This window comes from Enoplosus armatus, chromosome 2 (assembly GCF_043641665.1).
Source record: "Enoplosus armatus isolate fEnoArm2 chromosome 2, fEnoArm2.hap1, whole genome shotgun sequence".
Taxonomy (NCBI): domain Eukaryota; kingdom Metazoa; phylum Chordata; class Actinopteri; order Centrarchiformes; family Enoplosidae; genus Enoplosus; species Enoplosus armatus.
In genome coordinates this window covers 20,918,954-20,938,745 of record NC_092181.1, presented here as the reverse complement: position 1 = coordinate 20,938,745, position 19,792 = coordinate 20,918,954, and the positions used below count along the sequence as shown (strand labels likewise).

The 19,792-nt window shown below is 38.8% G+C and overlaps 1 protein-coding gene across 1 annotated transcript in view; it reads left to right on the top strand.

Moving 5' to 3' along the window:
* Positions 1-1,279: 1,279 nt before the first annotated feature.
* Positions 1,280-19,792, top strand: part of fbxw7 (F-box and WD repeat domain containing 7) — a 60,369-nt gene continuing 41,856 nt past the window's right edge. Inside the window, exon 1 of the mRNA XM_070918664.1 lies at positions 1,280-1,507. Within this exon, the coding sequence (XP_070774765.1) occupies positions 1,280-1,507 (228 nt within the window). The remainder of the gene's footprint in view (positions 1,508-19,792) is intronic.

Genomic DNA, 19,792 nt, shown 5'->3' with positions numbered 1-19,792 from the left:
TTAAGGCGCCAACTTGCTCCAATTGTGCTGAACATACTGTTAAAAACTATGGGCGTTGGTCAGCCACAAACACTCAATGGCGTCCAACGGTCGACTGTTGGCCTGGTGTGTCAGGGCCCTCAGTCTACTCTGATAGATGTTCTGGCTCTGTAATCCTCCTCAGACAATGGTGGATGTGAGAATAGAAGAGAGGTTAAGCCCTGTAGGTCTGTCTGTTACCATGTGTTCAGACATGTAAATACACACAGGGATGGTCGTCTCCTGCCACTTGCTCAATCTGTAGATTTATACACATTCAGCACTGATAGTCAGCTGTTTTCTGCTGCATATTCATTTTCTGTGGCAATCAGCATAAATGCCATATTTCTCAACTCTCTGCTGTTCCATCACTTGTTGCGCCTACTTTCCTTCATACCTTCACACCTCTGACATTACATACCTTGTTGTGTAGCAAGGTTTAATTGAAAAAGACTGACTTCCTGCTGCTGCCTCTCTCTTTGTAGCTGCATGTGGACACACTTAAATACACTTCGAGCCTAAAAGTCCATCCCTCTTGACATTTGGTCAAGTGAATCCCTGTTTAAGTGCGTGTGTCACACATACTAATATTGAACTACTGTGTGATCGTCTCCTGAAATATCTTCAGCCTCCTTGCTGACATAAACAGAGTTACTGATATTCCTGAACACCTTGATTCATGGTAGAGTCAGAGAAGGTTAGCATATAACAAATCCTTGCTTCAACACTTAACGTTGACAAATGTGATTCAGACGAGGATATAGTAATCTGCTGTTGTGTTGCATGCTGACAGTTTTCATGGGGTAAAGTTAACTGGGCTCAGTGATGATGTAGGCCACTAAGTTGGGAGGACCAGAGGGGGGGTCAGAAAATGACCACAATGAGGAAGCTCCCTGGACACGTGTGCTGCATCGGACGACTGCTGGTACACATTCCACCACCGAGGGGTCATGGGAGCAGATTCCACAGTGCCTGTCTGAGAGGGGAGAGGCTGAGTTGGTCCATCCTCTTTTCAGGCCCTGAGAGCAGCTGCTCCGCCTGGCTTTGGCGCAACAGTGACCTCACACCCCAGAGATATTTTAAAGGGTACCAGTCAGCAGGGAGACGAGTTCTGAGTAGGTAGGTGCAGAGGCTCAGCGAGCGCAGTATTGATACACTAGGAAGATACTACATTCATTTAAGAAAAGTGATCTGCTTGCGACAATAGTCGGCCAGCTTTCCAAGCGCCTTCTGGGATATGATCCATTAGACCTTTTTTGCAATGCTGCGGCATTGCCCTATTCCCCGTTTCTCGTCGTCTGGTGCTCGGAGAAAGATGCCAAATGTTGCCTGTGGGAAAGAGAAGACTTTGCACGTCCCGCTGGAAAGCAAGCCACTCAACCTGGCAGACCCCAAGAACGTTGCCACGGAACCGTTACCCCCTCAGAAAGTACTCAAGATATTTAGCATCAACATCATTGCTCAGGGTTTGCCCTTCTGTCGCAGACGGGTGAGTATTGTACATATTAGACCAGTAATACAATTTGGTTTCGGTTGAGCCACAGAACCCGAAAATGTCAAAGGTCATGCTACACTCTCAACCCCCGTCATCCAGGTTGTTGTTGCTGCTGGTTTATCAAAATGGCAAATCAAACTTTAAGCTACCTTCTCTTCTACTCATTACGTTTTTTCGTTTTGTCAGTGCAATACAACATTCACATTTACTGCTGGATTAACTTTTGTCAGTCCTGCTGAATTCAAAAATTAGTCAAATTAACATAAAGTTGCATAGATAAGAATAGTCCAATGTCATATGTACTTCAGTAGTTTCCATACGCTCATTCGCTTGCCGTGGCTCCACCCATGGCAAACGACGGACACCAACATATAACCTTAAAAAGGCCGTCGCCAATGAGCCTATTTTTAGGTTATGTTTTTTGATGAAGATGGATATATATATTAATATATATATAAATTAATTAGAGAGAGAATTGTTAAAAATAAGTAAAATGCGCTAAATACGCAAATTAATTAATATTCAGATTAATAAATAATTGTGTTTATTATAGATGGGGTTTAGGATTTTTATATACACTAATCTGTTTATCTTAAAGTGTATACAAATGAAATAAAAACCCTATATCTGCCAGTTTCATCCATCGCGGCCAGTGAAGGAGTTCCGACCTTTGACCTATGATGGGTGGAAATTTAATGTAAATCAATTGTTTATTCTTACCTTAACAAATGTTTACTTGGCGGTTTTGTTTTATAAATTGGGAGGTAAGTTTGCATTAGAATTTGCAATTCTTCTAATGTGTTAGAGCAAGTTGTAGGTTGCAGTTTTAGCAGTTTCAAAACATCAGCGCTCTCTAACTATGACATTAGTAATTTCTTCGTCTTTGACAGCCATTAGTTTGCCTGATGGGAGCTGTAACAGTAACACTACATGCATTAAAAGTCTCCTGTGACATTCCTGCTGAATTAATTCAGCATTATGTGCAATGTTCCAATGACTTGGAACTTAATGAAATAAATTTCCCCATGTCAAGTAAGATGCTTCCCAGTGGAACCCAGGCAGCTATTGAAAGACGTAAACCCTCTAGATGACCGTCTATCTAATGTTTTGTCACTGGCCGCATCACATCGAGAGGTTAAAATTCACAAAATTGTTCAGCCTTCACATTTTTATTGATAAAAATTGTATTTATTTCATGGTAAATATTATCTTACAAAGCTGAAATTAATTAGATATAGAATGAATAGATATATCTGTACATTTATTTGCCAAAAAATTCTTTATGCTGGCATTTGAAAATGTCATTATTTTGTTTTTGTTTTTTTGTAAATTGTAGATGATTAAAGAAAACAAATTTTTCTCAAAATGTAAAAAGACTTTCCACATACAAAAAACAATCTACATAGTCAGTATTAGCTGAAGTTCATTTTAGTATTGATTTATAAATGTATAAAGCAGGAAATTCTTTTTAGCTTTCTTATACTTTACGTGTATTTACTTTTTTCATTTGACGTTACAATACATAAATGACACATGAAATCCAGGACAACTCAACTACTGTTTCCATTTAAAGACCCCAGTTTTTTTTACTCGGTGTTGAGGCGCTCGTAAGCTTAGTATTTTTCTTTCAGGTATTTCATTGGTCTCCCGCAGCTGTTAGTAAGAACTTTATACTTATAGCCAACCAAAATTTAGCAGGTACTTGGATTACAAGTAAAGCTAGGAACATCTTGGCTGCATGTGACCTCTGAATTGCAGTGGTTCTGACACTGTCATTAGTTAAAAATATCAACTTCCAATTGGTCAGAAAAATGTGGCGATAGACGGGGTAATGAGGAGAAAGGTAGTGAAATATCGGGCAAAGACTAAAATAGAAATTAGGGTAGATGTCACAATAACTGGGGAGTGTCAGGTTGTCCTTTTTCCATTCTTGGTTTTCTCTCAAATCAAAGCTAACTGCTATATTGGCCAGCTTTTTGAGACAAAGGGTCTATTATGGTGTTTTGGTTTTAATTTGTGCTGTTTATTCAGTAGTTAAACAGTAGGTTCAAAGGATAAGCTGAGTCACACCGCAGCGGGAGGCTTCTTTAGTTTACCCAGCCACAGACTTAAAAATGTCCAGTTAAATCTTTGTTGCAAGGCGAGGCAGCACTGATTTAAGAAAAGTGTGAGCCATTGTGTTACACATCCTTGTATCATCCCTAATTACATCTCTACATACAGCCTCTATAATTTTACATGTTGCAGTCATACCTTTATTTAGCATCAAATCCATTTTGTCTATAGTTCCAAGATTTGTACTTTCTTATTTTTAGCCATGCTATTAGCATTTTTCCACCATCAGGGCAAAATTTCATAATAGTTTTATCATAGTTTATGAACAGTTACCTGCAGTAATAATTACATTCTCATCAGCCTTGGCCGTGCTTTGTGTTTAGCGCTAATTAGCAAATGTTAGCATCCTTACACGCTAAACGATAAACATTGTACCTGGATAGTATCAGCATGTTAGCATTGTCATTGTGAGTATGTAAGCATGCTGATGTTAGCACAGCACAAGTACAGCCCCATAGAGCCTCTAGAATGACTGACACTTAGTCTTGTTTAGTTATGAGGTGAAATGATGGCAGCTGAGACACTGACTCATTTGTAATATACTTAATTATATTTTAAATGATGGGTTCCACACCTGTCAAGGTTAACACACTTTACATATAGTGTTCTTGGGAACAGAAATAAGGAGATGGTTTCATCCAATAAAAATTGGTTTGACTGTTAAACAAGAAAGAACTGGGGAAAAGCTGGGATTTTGATAGGCCTTGAGTTAAGGTCTTAAACTGTCATCTGTATGCCAGTAGCACCACCACTTGAAGGGGTCTTGGATATTGGCTGCATGGAAAGACTAAGGCATCTGTGTTTGTGCTCAAGAACACTTTTACTTTTAATTACTTGCTTTTATTGTTTAAAAAGGCAAACAAGTCAGGAAGCCCTAGACTGAAGAAAAGGAACTTAAGCTTTAAGGTGGCTTACAAAGACTGTTTTTCTGGATTAACTAAATGGAAGGTCCCACAAGGCCAGTTCATGGGATTGTTGGTCCGTGAAGAACAGGAAGTCACGTGGCCTTTGCTGTGCATGTGGCAGCTGTCTCCAGTGAATGGCATAGCTGAGATTTCCCAGGGTCTCTGCGGTATGGTACAACTTAAGTCGCCTGAAACTATGTCTTCAGATGGAACAAACTATACTGTAAAATACATATTTTATATTATTCTATTTCTGTTCTATTCTTTCTATCGTGTTACTTGCAGTTTTTTTATTTTATTCTAGTAACTCTGATTCCAATTAAATTATTTTTAATTTGGCTGTTGACACAGGAGCTTTCAATGAGGCAGTGTTGTTTCTCGTATCTATTTCTCTTGAGAAACTTTGTCTACAGCTACATTGGTCCTAAAACATATCATACTGTACTGACAAAAATAGTCCAGGGTTAAATTTCCAATTAAAAGGTGGCCAGGAGAAGCCACTGTATTTCTGGGAGCCAGAATGGGCATCCAGCTGTTGCAGGAGATAGAAATCAAGATATAGAACATTAACAGCAGGACATTTTAGTTGCAGTATTGCTTTTCTCACCCACCACACCCTGCTCTGCAAGCCTGTTGAGTAAGGTGATCTGGACTTGCCCATAGCAGCTATGTCTGTATCAACAACTATCAGCAAGATGCATTTGCTGTTTGAGCAGGTGTTGAGGGTGTGTTTCTTTAGCGAATTTGACCAGAGCCTCCGGGTTTCCTGTGGTTTTATCCATAGACATGTTAATTATAGCCACACAGCTACTGTAATTTTCTTTTGTTTTTTGCTCAGTTTACATTTTGTTAGCTTCATTTGTTGGCCTTTCTCAGTTTGTCAGTTTAAGACCGTGAGCTCTAGTTATACCCCTTTTTGGTCTGAGACAAAACTAAATCCACTCAGGGATTCATGTTGCATGTCTGTCACCTGTTTGTTCTGTTTATACTGTCAACTGGTTAATTAAGACAGAATGTCATTATTTTGTTTTATCAGTTAGTTGGTTTGTTATGAATCATGCTATCATAATGACACATGTATAGAGAGATACCAAGAAGCCATCTGTCACTATTCGAATGCACTTTTTTTTTTACCGTCTATTTTTGAGAACATGTGCCTGGATACACTGAGGACATTCGTATTCACTTTCAGTTTGCGTTGTCTGTCCCTGTTTGTGAAAACCAGATAATCTTATGGCAGCTTGAGTGTTATTTGTCTTTACTATTCATATTTCAAAACCAACTGTTTTCCATCACCAAAACCTTGAAATCACCTCAGGTAATTCAATGTTTGGATTGGGCTTAATTAATCACCCTGTTTTTGCAGCTCTTTCTTGTTTGTCTTATATTTTTAGTTGTTTTGCAAAAATGCAACCTGTTGATACAACCGGTCGATATGTATTGATGATTATTTGTGCACATTTGTAAATACTACAATGCAATTTGAGTGACAAAATTAAGTAGCTTGTCAAATAGAGTAACAAAACAGTGTTACCTTATCAGTAAACTGAGTAGCCTGAAATTAATGTTAGCTGAAAAAACAATTTCACAAGCAACACAGATTTTAAAATAAGGTGCAATGGGGAAATCCTCTGTGCTTGTAATGATAAATAGCCACAGCAGGAACACTAACAGCCACCACCACAGGAAAACTAGATTTGTGCAAGCCAACAAGGACCTGATTAAAATACTGAAAGTCCCTTAAGAACATCAGCAATGCAGATTTTTATGTGCTCTTTATTAATCACTATTAAATTTGAGTAAATAAATCGCATCAGCATCTCTAGAACATTTATTTTAAACTTCTATGTTCTACATAAATGTTGCTGCTCTGACCCGACTTCTTCATTGTTCAGTCACAGTCAGTGTCTCACTTCAGATAAGCTTGCTGCCCTGGAGGAGCAACTGCCTTTACTAATGTCGGCCTCTGTAGATAACTGTTGTAAAGAAAGTAAGGCTCCCCCTGAGAGTATCATGCTGCCTCACAAACACCATCACTCAGGCCTTTTAAACCATTTTTCTCCTGTTTTTTTGGATTGCCAAATGCAGAATATTGTGTTTGACAGGACGAGAAGCCAATTAATCTTTTGAAGTTTTTAACTTTCTTTCCCCTTCTTCTTCCATTACTGATGCAATACGTTGTAACACAGTGGAGTGAAGTTGCCATGAAACTGAAGTGAGATTCCTTTTCCTTAGTTTGGTGTTCCTATTGAAGTGTTTGACTGTTTTATGCCAGCTGGATATGTATATTAGGATTTTTTCTGTATTTCTTTTATCCCTGAAAAACTAGAAAATCAGACTGCTACCTTTATCTACCAAGTAAGACATGTGGAGAGACTTAAACAATCATCAAAATTTGGTCTTAATTAATATTTCTTAAGTTTAGAGTAGTCGATAAGTGATATTTCAAGTAAAAATGCCAACCATTCTCTAGTGGCAGCATCTCAGTTGTGATGATTTGAGCTTTTATTTGCAACAACGTGATGCATTTGAGCCCATCTGTGAAGCACATGCAGACTGCTGGCATAAGTCAATGACTGAAAGACGTCTGATTTTGTCCACCGGACTTCAAGCCCTTTTCTCTGTCCTGAAGTAAGGACCACACCACAGTACACTGCAGGAGGTTGGATTCCATTGCCCTTGGGCTCCAAATAACACAGAGGGGAGGAAGGCATCTGCCATTGGCTATTCTGAGAAGCGGTCCCATTCCAGGGAGCACACAGATCCAGTCAGCAAGCTACCCAGCACCCAGATCAGCCAAACAGTTCTGTTTACCCCCGATTTCAGTGGAGACTCGTAACTATGGCACCCAAAGACTAGGGATTATTTTGTTGAAAAAGCAACTCTGCTTTGATTAAAATCTGTCTAGCTGGGCCATCTAATATTTTCTTGTGAAAATTGGATACATTTACAAATAATGTGTTCAAGAAATATTGCGATAACATTGGGAAATCAAAATAAAATATGAAAATATTGCGATAACCTTCTGAATATCTGCTCATGTAGCTTTCTATAGTAATTTGCGACCGAGCGGTCTTTGCATTTTGACATAACACGTGATCGGTGAACATAAGCCTGATCTAAATACCTCTTGAGTTCAAGCTTGGGGTGTATAGTGTTATACTGTTGTGGTGCTTTACATGTACTGGATAGCGATGTGCTCCCACCTGCCGCAGGGCTGCCTGAAGGCATTGACATTTCCCACACTGTTAGATAGGAGCTGAGAAAAGATACGCTCTTCCTTTAGTGTCAAAACTCCTGAACAATGTCCTTTAAATGAAGAATTGAAACCTCTTTCATCTTTCACACATACAAACACCTACATTACTCAGTCAGATAAATTATTCATCTCAGTTGTGCTGCACTACATACACATTTTGCTACATAATTCAACACTGTTGGACACATTCAGTAGACTTGAATCTGAATACACCACCTCTTGAAGTTCAACTGCATTAGTTCTTGTAAAAGCAAATTATTTCGGACCTCCTGCACTAAATCTGCTGAGGTGTGCATTTAAGAATTAAGCACTTTTCTGTGATTGAAAAGTCTCCTGTGACAGTGACTACACTTGGGATGTTTGAAATATTTCGGCATTGTGTTTTTAAAGGAGTCTCTCAGCTGCCAAGTATATACCCACAAGTTTCTAAGCTGCCTATCATTTATTTTCCTCAAAAAAACTAACGAAACAAAATTCATAATTCAAGGAACTGTTCTCCCATGGTTCACACTGCATTAATTCAAACACAACCAATATAGCTAAATCTCACTTGGGTGGCAAGCTAACAGGTGAGTCCTCATTTGATTTGTTGTTGTTGTAGAGTTATGGGCCGTTCACACACACAGACTCAAAAGCTGGGGCAGCGATAGGCTGCTATTAATTGTGAATGAGACCTGGCGTAGCCCCCTGAGCGATAAAGATTTAAAAGGTGCCCAGCGGCACTGCAGGGGAAAGTTGAGAAAAGCTCAACTTTATACAAATGTTCTCTGAAGCAATGCAAGCGACAACCAAGTGAGAGCCAATTGTAATAACCGCAGAAACAAAAGCACAGAGTTGTCTACTATTCTGCTCCACTAGTGGAGTGGGGATTGATTCCAGGGCAGGTTCAGGACTGCAGTGCCAATCAGTCTTGCCCGCTTGGGTGTCATTGTTGTATTAAAACCATTTCAACAACGCATACCGCAAAGTAAAAAAGACTGCAGAGGTATTCTGTACTTGGGGAAACAAACTGTGCAACAGAAAATGAACCACTTCCTCATGCGTAGTATCATAGCCACAGAGCTACAGAGGTTGTAGAGGCCAGAGACTGCCCACTACTTTATATTTGTATGTGTGAATGCAGCGTATGTCAGCTGCTTTTTACAAAGTCAGCATTTTTATTTTGGTGTAATTTTACCATCTGTGGTGTAAAGTAGATACTTCCACATACTGCTTCTCAGGTGTTTCTGTGTCGTGATTATTCGGTCAGTGCGGCTTTGCTTGCTACTGTCCTCCTACATTTTTGTTTATTAGCTTAGTTTACTGATGGGTCAATAGGGCATGCGATAGGTCAAGGTGATAGCGCCCTCTGCTGGACCACAAGGTAAACTACTTCAAACTTTGCCTGTTGCGCTTATAGTCTGTACATTTTGATTTCACAACAGGTCATTACAGTTCTGAGTATTTCTTCTGAATTTCGAAGACAAAGTGACAACCCTACCTCTCAAGTTTGTTGGGTCCCACAGTTCGCCCAACTACTGCGGGTTCCTACATTGGTGCTTGATGCAAAACATTCAGAGTTGAGCCAATGGGTCTGATAATTGCAAGTGCTATACTAGTTTTGAAACGGTTGTACTGTGTAACTGTAAATAGATTCGCGCATTGAGTCATCTGCATTGACAATTGGTGAATATTTAATAGAAACTGTTATGTTATATATTTTTTTACCTCCAGACTGAGCTGTGATTTCCCTCCAGAAATGTCATTTCTTAGCGCTGACCTTCAACAAGCCCCGCCTGTGCCTTTCACAGTGTCCTGCTTGCTATAATCTGGTCATCAGTGAAGACGGCCCGTGAGTGGATAGCTGACTGGCTGTAACTGATGTGGCCGTCTGCATAGTTTGTCTAATCTGTGTATGAACCCTGCTGTCTGAGTCACAGTGTGTGGTCTCTCTGCTTTTGATGTGCACTTCTGTTGTACTGCAGTGCCGTCTGGACACTTGCTGCAGTCCGTGACTTCTGCAATATCACACTCCAGCAAAAATAACAATGTCTAATGTTGTGTTTGTGAAGTTGTTTTGCCTCGTTTTTGTGATGCAGTGTAAAAGGTATTGGTAATGTGGATGCTATTCACTTAAGTTTAAAAGTTAGATGGCATTTTCATTGTCAGTCAGGAAGAGGCAACCAAAGAAACCGTATGAACATCTTTTTAATATCAGAAAAAGGAAAGTGTCTCTAAAAATCACAAACACATGGTTGTCACAATATATATTAATTTAAAAAAAAAACATCAAGCGGAAGCACAAGTCAAGTCTCTTTTGATAGCTTCACTCTGTTGAAACACCCTCTAAAGCTCTTCATATTGACTATTTGTAAAGACAAAAAAACCTTGAGCTTGCCTCCTCTTAGTATTCACCTGCAGTTGATGGAGTATCAAGTGCTTTTTTTATTACTTTAATGGCAGGAATACAAGATTTTGTAGGTGAGTGTATGCCTGTGCATACCTTAGCTGGAATCACGGAGGTCTGTTGTTCAGAGGTTAAGCAGAAATTTAAATGCTTGCTCAGCAACACAGGGATTACACCCTCTGTTGAATGCAAGGCCTCTAACCGAGCAAGGCGATCAGAAAACCTTTCAAAAAAGAGGTGAAAGGATAGACAAGAGGAAGAATTAACCTATGATAAAGATGCTGAAGCTGTATTGTTAGCAGTTGTTTAATATCATCATGGCAACAGGACGAAGAGGCCACATTAAGTGTTTGTTTATAGAAAGCTATTTCTTGAGTACATTTAATTAGTATTGTGTTAAAAGTTACTCTAATGGTGTCTTTGTTTGACTTTTTGTCCACACTCATTCTTTTCTGAAGCTCACGTTCTCCAAAGAGCCACTTATGTTGTGCGAAATGCTCATGGGCCGCACTATTCTAACACACTGTTGGGTTTGCGTAATTGTAACATTAAATATCAGCACTGATCTGCAAACCATTTATCTTTTAAACATTAACTTTTCATGTGCTAAGAAACTGTTTTCAACTTTGTGATGATGATGATTATTATTAACCCAATGGGTTGGTTGGTCTATTTAGCTTATGAATAGAGTTACAACAACTAATCAATTAGTCAATCTACAGAAAATTAATTGGAAACTATTTTGACTTATTTTTTTAAGAAAAAATGGCAAAATTCTCTATTTCCAGCTTCTCTAATGTGATTATTTACTGGTTTCCTTTGTCTTCTTCAATTCTAAACTAAATATTTTGGGGCTTTGGACAAATCAAGACATTTGAAGATGTCATCTTGGACTCTGGGAAACCCTGACATTTTTCCCTGTTTTCTGACATTTTAGAAACCAAATGATTAATTGAGAAAATAATCGTCATCACAATCGATATTGAAAATTATTACAAACTAGCGTTACTTAAGAAGTAGGAGATCGCCTAATCTTCCACCTAAAAACTCAAACTAGCTAAATTTGGAGATACAAAGCTTTCTCTTAGCTGTTATATATATGTTATATATATATATATATATATATATATATATATATATATATATAAAATCTGTTATCTATATGTATAAAAATATTACATCTTTCACATTCGTCATGACATCAGTTACTATTATGATTTTATGATGATTGAAGAATAACATAACAACAGAGCTTTAAAAGTTAGATGGCATTTTCATTCAGTCAGGAAGAGGCAACCAAAGAAACCGTATGAACATCTTTTTAATATCAACAAAAGGAAAGTGTCTCTAAAAATCACAAACACATGGTTGTCACAATATATATTAATTAAAAAAAAACGTCAAGCGGAAGCACAAGTCAAGTCTGTTTTGATAGCTTCACTCTGTTGAAACACCCTCTAAAGCTCTTCATATTGACTATTTGTTTACTATATCAGTTACTATTATGATTTTATGATGATTGAAGAATAACATAATAACTTTGTAAATAGTCAGTGGCCAAGTGACCATATTGAGTGTACGTGAGATACTGTACCCGATTCATCATCTGACATTGATTAGCAGCATGTACAGTGTGAGAGATGATGGATGACTGCCAGGTCTGGGCCATGACATCCATATTTATAATTTGTGCAGTTTATAAATGACCTTGGCTCTGGTGTACTGTACCTCCCAGGTCTGACAAGTAAGGCCGTGTTCAGACCAAAATAACTCTCTGTTAAAGAAACCACAAGGGGCTGCGTTGCTACAGGTACCGGTGAGAAAATGAAATATGATCTGGGCGGTTTAGTTTGAGGAGAACATCCATGACTTTGAAGGCTTATCACATGCCAAAACACTGCACAGGGGTTTACTATGAGGCATTTTCGGCCGTGATGTTCTCAAGGTAAACAGAAGAATTAACACTGTTAATACTGCAAAGTAACCTACCAGGAATATACGCTTGCACGCACAGTATGTGATTGGCCAGGTCAGTGTGTGCTGCTGGACAATGTGGCTTTGCATTATGTTTTTTTTTTTGCTTGATAACACTGCATTTGTTTGCCGTAGCCCTCTGTTTCAGGACCCCCCCGCAGTACCAACCCTTTTTGACGCAGCACTGTTGTCAGTCTGAATGCAGCCAAACACATAATCCCCAGATTCTTATTTTCTTTTCACCGTCTGCCTGACCTTCTGACTTTCTGCATTTCATTATTCAAAACATCGAGCCATTGTTGCTGTGACGAGGTTGATGCATTTATTGTAAATGTGCTTTTATTAATGCAAATGTGATGACTTGGATGACAATGAATAGAATCTGTCGGTCTCTCTGTGCTGGAATATGATACATTATGCTCCTATATAGCCAAAATATAGCCAAAGGATACATCAGCTAAAACCAGGATCTGAAAGAATAGATCTGTTAAGAAAAATGTATGAATGACTCACGAGCTTCATACTTCATACTCTCTTATAACATTTTCTTGCTGCAGTATCAGTTCAAGCTTTCTTCCTCCCAGAGTTCATACTTTTGTTAGTGTGAGAGTTTCATCTCCGTCAACAGATGGAAAGAATAGGTTATAGGCTACACCGAAATATGTCTGTCTCGTCTTTCAAGGACATACCTCTCCTTTGTGTCATTAACAGAACAACGAAGTGGGGATTATAGCTCCCTTTCAGTTGCCCTCTGAGGGCATGGAACAGAGGGAGGATGGCTGCATGCCTGGCAGAATATTGACTCAGTGTTCATAAAACGCCAACTCTCGCTTTGCCTACCTTATATCATTCTCTCTTCCTACTTTTGGAGCCTTTTCTTTCACTCATTCATTCACAAATTTCTTTCCCTCAGTCAGAAAAGATGACTCCTGGTCTTATCTCTGAGGAACAGAATCAACACCATCCCTCCTCACACTGGACGAGCTGCTTATTGTCCCGACTAAATTGAGTCATTCAGTCTCAGTACAGACGACTCTCTCTGATTGAGGACAGACACTGATTGATTTTGAAACTTTCCAAAAAAGTGCCATTGTAAAAGTCTGAATTACTTATGTACGAACAAATCTATTTTATCTTAGTTTTTAATAACAAACTTATACACATCTCCATGACCACCACATAGTGTAACCTGGTGTTTTCTTTGTCATTAAAGTATGTTTTAGTACAGTTAAGAGTTTCATCTACTTTAGGTAATTATCAAGATAATTTTGTTTATTTTTTTACTTTTGCTATAACCCCACCATTATACTGTCCACTGGACAAAAACTATCTTTTCCCATTTGTTTATGTCACTTCTCCAGAGTCTGTGAAGCAGGAGAGGAAATGCTACGATTTCCCTTCTACTAATTCAGAATGCAACTTAATATGCACTGCTACAGACTATTGGTACGCAGTAATTAAGTTGGGTCTCTGTGAATAATATTATAAAGAGTACGGTCTAGACCTGCTCTATATGAAAAGTGCCCTGAGATAACTTCTGTTATGATTTGGTGTTATATAAATAAAACTGAATTGAATTAAAATGAGTAAAGTGCAGCCACAAAGGACCTGTGTCCACATAGATAATAAATGAACCGCAAATATGTATTCAAATCCTTGTGAAACAGAAATGTTGGCAAAATAACAACAAGTAAACAATATTGGAAATGCTGACGAACAAACTACTTTAAGACTACTGGACATTTTAACAGAGACGTGGCGTAGTCTGTGGCTTTAAATGTAACACCGCTGCCTCCCATGGATATCTGTTTAGTTGCTGCAGTCCAATTCGTCCATCTCCGTGTGATTAAAAACAACAACTTGAAAAGGCAGTTTTGAGAGGTGCCTTTTGAGAAAATGTTTGTTGTTAATTTAGCATGTCACAACATTTTGGTCCGAGGGTTTCCAGTGCAAATAACTTTAAAATGAATAAGTAATGAAGCATGTGATTGTATCGTGGAGAAAAAGTAGAAAATAAGTGCAGTTTCATTTGACTTGACGCCTCTGTCTTCTCACAGCTTGTGGACCTCGGTGACTTGTGCGTGGGAGTTGTAGTTTTCACATTTTGCTTTCAGACTAACAACTGCACACTATGACTCTTTACTGTTTCAGCTCTGGTTTGTTCCTTTTAAGGCAAACACAGAAATTGCTTTTACTTTTCAGCTGTTTGTTGTGCGGTAAGGGCTCGGTGCTGATACCATTTCAGCCAATGCTGGTCTGTACTATTGGTAGAGAAACTAAGGAACCAAAATCAATTTCTATGAACCAGAAGAGAATTGCTTTATCACCTACACAACATTACATCTGACACCCACAACAAACACCTTCATTACAGAGCTGTGAATCTCACACTCTTGTAGTCTTTGCAAGTCGGCCTCACAAGGCCAAACAGTCCGCCCTTTTTACCATGAAAATATATGAATTCTATATATGAGTTGTAATCCTGCTCTCTTCCTTTATCACATACCTCATTACTCATTTCTCTGCATCTTTCTTCCATTGATTGAAGTTCTTACATCTACAAACAATGAGTTGAATTGATTTCTGTTTGTGCTGCTGCCAAAAACTGAAAAATGACATCTGAAAAAACTGTTTCCAGCAACAATGTCCCTGTTATTAAGAATAGTCCACAGATTGTATTAAATAATAAATTACTAGTTTATAGTCATATGGACTGTTTCTTCTGTACTAAACTACTTCAGGGTCTTGGGGGGTGCTGGAGTGTATCCCAGCTCACATCAGGAGACAGGGGGTACACAACAGGGCTTTAATAAATGATAACATGATGCTGTTTTAGTAGGAAGCGATTGTAGCACTTCGCCGCCCATTGAACCTGCCTATGATGAACCTATTTGCTCGTACTCTTTACCTCTAATAAAGAGCCTTTCACTAACTGAAATGTTTTCTTTTTTTCTCTATGTCCTGCTCCACTGTGATGGAACGCTGTGAACACACAGGTAAGAAAAAGCTCATCTGTTGATTATGTCGCACTATATATTTCTACATTTTCATCTGTTGCATGTTTCTTCCATCGTTTCGTGTACAGCAGAAAAAAACTGAACATAATCCCACTGCCATCTTCACTGGTGCTTCAAGTGTTTTGTCAAAATGCTTTTGTTACCTCTAGGGGGCAGCATGAACTAAAAGTTAAATGATGACTGAGGCAGTAGAAAGCTCAGTGTCACCCAGGACCTTCCCCATGTATATAGCTAAGAGGGTTTGTGCATTACGGCTGTGTCTGTATTTGCACCCTGTACATTTAATTTCTCTCGCTTTGACACAACTTAAAAGTTGTTTGCTGCAGTTGTTTCAGGACCAGCAGTGGTCTTGTGTCTCTCTGTTGTCGTGCTTTAGCTTTGTGAAATCATGGACACTTCCCAATCACCTCTTTTGTGCCTGAACACTATGTGACTCCTGCTGTTTTCCATCCCCATCTCTACCTTTTGCAGAAATGTGTATTTATAAGCGTTTCGCGTGTCCCTCAGACACACATTTGCGGCACCAACTCTCTCCTCTTCACTCATTTTCCACATGCAGACACTCCCAGCTAAGAGCTTCATTAAATTCAGGTTCAGGTTGTTATGACGACTACGAGTGCAGCACTCAATACTACATTAAGAGTCTGAAGAAGCTCTTACACTGTTGCACGTCTCTGCAGGTTTAATGCAATGGTAATTCTACAAAAAATCCTTGGGAAACAATTCCCAAGATGGTCTGTGCTAAAAAATCAATAGCTTTTGTTAAAGTTTTCATTGAGACACAACTTAAATTTGAGAGGGCAATCTAAGACATAAAATGCCAGCCATCTATTCAGTAGTATTGTCTGAGTTTATAACTTTGTGACCTGTTTTAAAAGTAAAGTTATCTAGTAGGATTTTTGTGACTAGTCTGTTGCTACCACACAGGATAAATACATTTTCATCCCATCTTACATATTTTTCAAAATATTTAATGAAAAGACCAAGTAAAGTTGTAATAGCTTTGCCATAACTGGCCCATCCAAGCACACAGGTATTGTTGACTGGTGCGCTGTACCTTCTGTCGGTATACAATGATCTGTAAACTGCAATCTCTTTCCCTGGCATAATATTCCTTAATTAATGAAATTATTGTTTGTCCGTCAGTCTCTTTGCTCGGATCTGAAAGTGGACTTGCTCACCTTACAGCCTTGGGGGTGCTTGAGTTTGATGGGGCGCAAGTCACTAGATACAAAGTGGCTGCTACTATCACAACTGGGTATGGCGCAGGGATAATTGAGGACCTGGTGCAGCATCAGTGCACCCTGACTTTTCTTGGCAGCGTGGGGTCAAAAGATGCATCTCCTGTTTTTTCAGCGCTTCTGACTTACTGCAGGCTGTCTATGCTATACAAAAGGCTGTCTGTAGGTTTCGGGCCCACTCTGTTGCACAAGTCCAGTCTACTACATAGTGTCAGTCCAGAGTAATAATTTCAGTTGAGACTGAGTGAAAAGAGCATCTCGTTTTATACTTTGTTTATTTTTTATGGTGGTTATATCAACTTAGAAAAGTATTAAAGAACTACATCGTCACTTATTTTCTCAGATCAAAATGATTCTTTGGCAAAACCTTAGTCTTGTCTGTTATAAACAAACATGCTTATTTTCTGCGTATAAGAAAATATGATTAGTTAGGGCTTGACTGTTTTGACAGGTAAACAGTTGCAGGGACATGAAAATCCATAATACAAAACTCTGGATCAAAATCAGATACATGGAGTTCATGCAGCAAACATTGTAGCTTAATGTTTGGATAAAGAGGGAATACCATGTAGATGAAAATCAGTTTAAACTGGTCTGCTCTGTTTTTAAAACTCATAATTTTAGGTTAAAACCAAGAGCTATGAGCTTTAATTATATCCTCTTGGTGAATTCAATGGTCTCCAAAACTTAAGTAAGTACATGGTATGCCTTGTATTGCACTTCCTAGTTTATCTTTTGAACTGTTACCAGCAACCACCCTATCGCAATCTTATTGTGCCTTTAGCCTCTATATTCAAGTTTCCAATATAATTTAACGTGGAATCAAATGCACCATTTTCTGATCTGTCCGTTGAAACAATATGTACAGCATCACATCTACAGATAATCTTTCCTGCAGCTCCATGGAAGAGTTCTGCCAGGTGTCTACCAGCATGAAAGGCATAAAAAACAAGTTGCCAGGCAGCACATCTGCATTCGTGTCGAGGTCACATCAGACTACACTAAAAGCATAAATCAGAGATGTCCCTGTTGATCTCCCATCCGTCTCATTGTGCATTAGTGTCCACTGGAAGAAAGAGTAGCTCCTTTTCCAGCTTGACTGTATGTATCCCCATATGTATTTTTACTGCTCAGCACAGCTTTGACCTCACGATGAATAATTGTTCACATAGAAAAGAATAAGAATCTCATTTCAGCATTTCATATTGATTCTCATAGTCACCAACTTCCTAAGTGCATATGTCAAAGTGTACACACTTAATCTCAACGTGAAGGGAAATGATTTTGCTGCCGAGGGATAATAATGGAGGAGCACCAGTTGGAAAGAGGTGTGTGAGTTAAAGGAGTGCTTCAAACACTCTGAACAGTGTTTTCTGGAGTCTTATCGCCATCTCAGAGCTCCCAGACATTAGACAGGAGGGTTGCAATAAGTGACAGAAAAAGTCGCCAGTCATTTCTTTGTACAGTGTTCTGCCAAGACAACATTCAGATTATGAGAAATGTCCTTTCATTTTCAGCCCCAGTTCATTGTATATAAGTGTGCCCTTTTTGGCAATTGATTAATGTTGTATGTCATTTTAAATATAGACCAAATATTCCCTAGTTTCAGCATCTCTGTTGTGGTGATTTGCTGCTTTTCTTTTTCTTATATCTAGTAAAATACTTTTCTTGAAGTGTTGGTCAGACAAGATAAGCAATTTGAGTATTTCAGCATTTTTTTGATGGCCATTTTTCACAATCTTCTGACATTTTATTGAACAAATGGATAATCGATCCAGAAAACAGTCGATAATGATGATAATCATTAGTTGTGGCCTTAGCTTGAGCATGAAGGGTTTCGAATTTGAGTTGAGATTCATCTTGGGCAGAAGTCAGTTATACCCAGGACTACTGTTTTATTACCTTAGAAAGTTGTCTCACTTCTCTTAAAGTTTACATTTTGCCTTTCATAAAAAGCCCTTGCCATTCCTAGATGTTCAGATTAATGAAAACAAATTATACAAGGTCACAACTTGTGACTCTGTTACTCCCAGTACCCCAAATGTTTGGCTCTGTTTGTTTTGCATGGCCAGGAATTGAATATTTACCCTGACGCCGTTCCCTGCAGAATTTGGATTATGATTAGCAATTCATGGCCTCCTTAAGGCAGTATAACAAAGCAATCAATATCCTGTCCTCTGATGAGGATTTGGGGGGGGCACGTTGTAGGCATTCATTTACTAATACAAAATGAAAAATCAATGATAGGCTCCTCACATGCACAAACACACAAAGATGCACACATGCATGAACACGGAGCAGCTGGATCCTCTGAGCTTTGTTTTTATCTCAGCTGCAGTGTGTCAGTAGCCTCTTGTATTACTGTGATGGATGACAATGAAAGGGATTCCATGGCTACATTAGATTTTCCAGCTACTACTCCTAACAGGGCATCAACATCCGCAGCCTTTCATTTAAACAGAGCTCTGATGTAATTAGCACAAACTCATTACTGTGCTTGTTACCCCTCCCACTTGTTTACTATTAGTCCAGTGGAAAAACACAACCATATTGGGGACAGACTGCAGGTTTAGCCAAATTAAAGTTGCCTCTGAATTACACTAAAGTTAACTTTTAGAGGCAGGCATTTCCCACTTGATTTTTATCCTTGAAAGGTTGTCCATGACTCCTTCCTCTCTAATGAAATATATGCTGTAACAAAATGTAATAAATCATTACTCCCAGTGAAATATGTACAGCGTAGCTCTTAGACATTTTAGGTGTATTAGTGGTTTTAAGGGTCTCTTTCTTGGAGCATTTGGTAAAATAAAAATGTTTAAGAAAAGAAAGCAGTCAGTTACCTTAAGTGGATCAGTAGATTCCAATGATATTAAAGGGGAACTCCACAGATTTTGCACATCAAAGGCTGTTTACAGGTCTTAGGCAGTACTATTGCATATGTGAAAAAGGTTGCTGCACGAATCCTGATCAATTCAGTTGAAAATGAAATCTGGCTATGTGGAGTTAGAAAAAATTGAGTTTACCAGACTTCTATAGCCCGCTCCTCATCTCTGCTTGAGGCTAGTGGTTGGAGGCTATATTAGCCGCAACTAGCATAAAATACTGAATCTCAGACTGAACTGTCAACGCTTGAGTCACATTGTTGGTAATGTAGGCGTCAGGTTTTGACAAGGAAGAGGAATGAGTGGAATAGAAAAAGACAACATCTCTGGTTCATTCTTCTTCCCTTCTTTTGTTGGCGGGGAACCACTCACGAAAACAAAGCTCCATGGCGCTACTAGTGGTTAGAAATGTCATACCTTTAAATCTGTGACGAGTATTAGCCCTAAAAAGCCTGATTGCACCAACATTATGTGTAAAACTTACATACATGGAATATTGA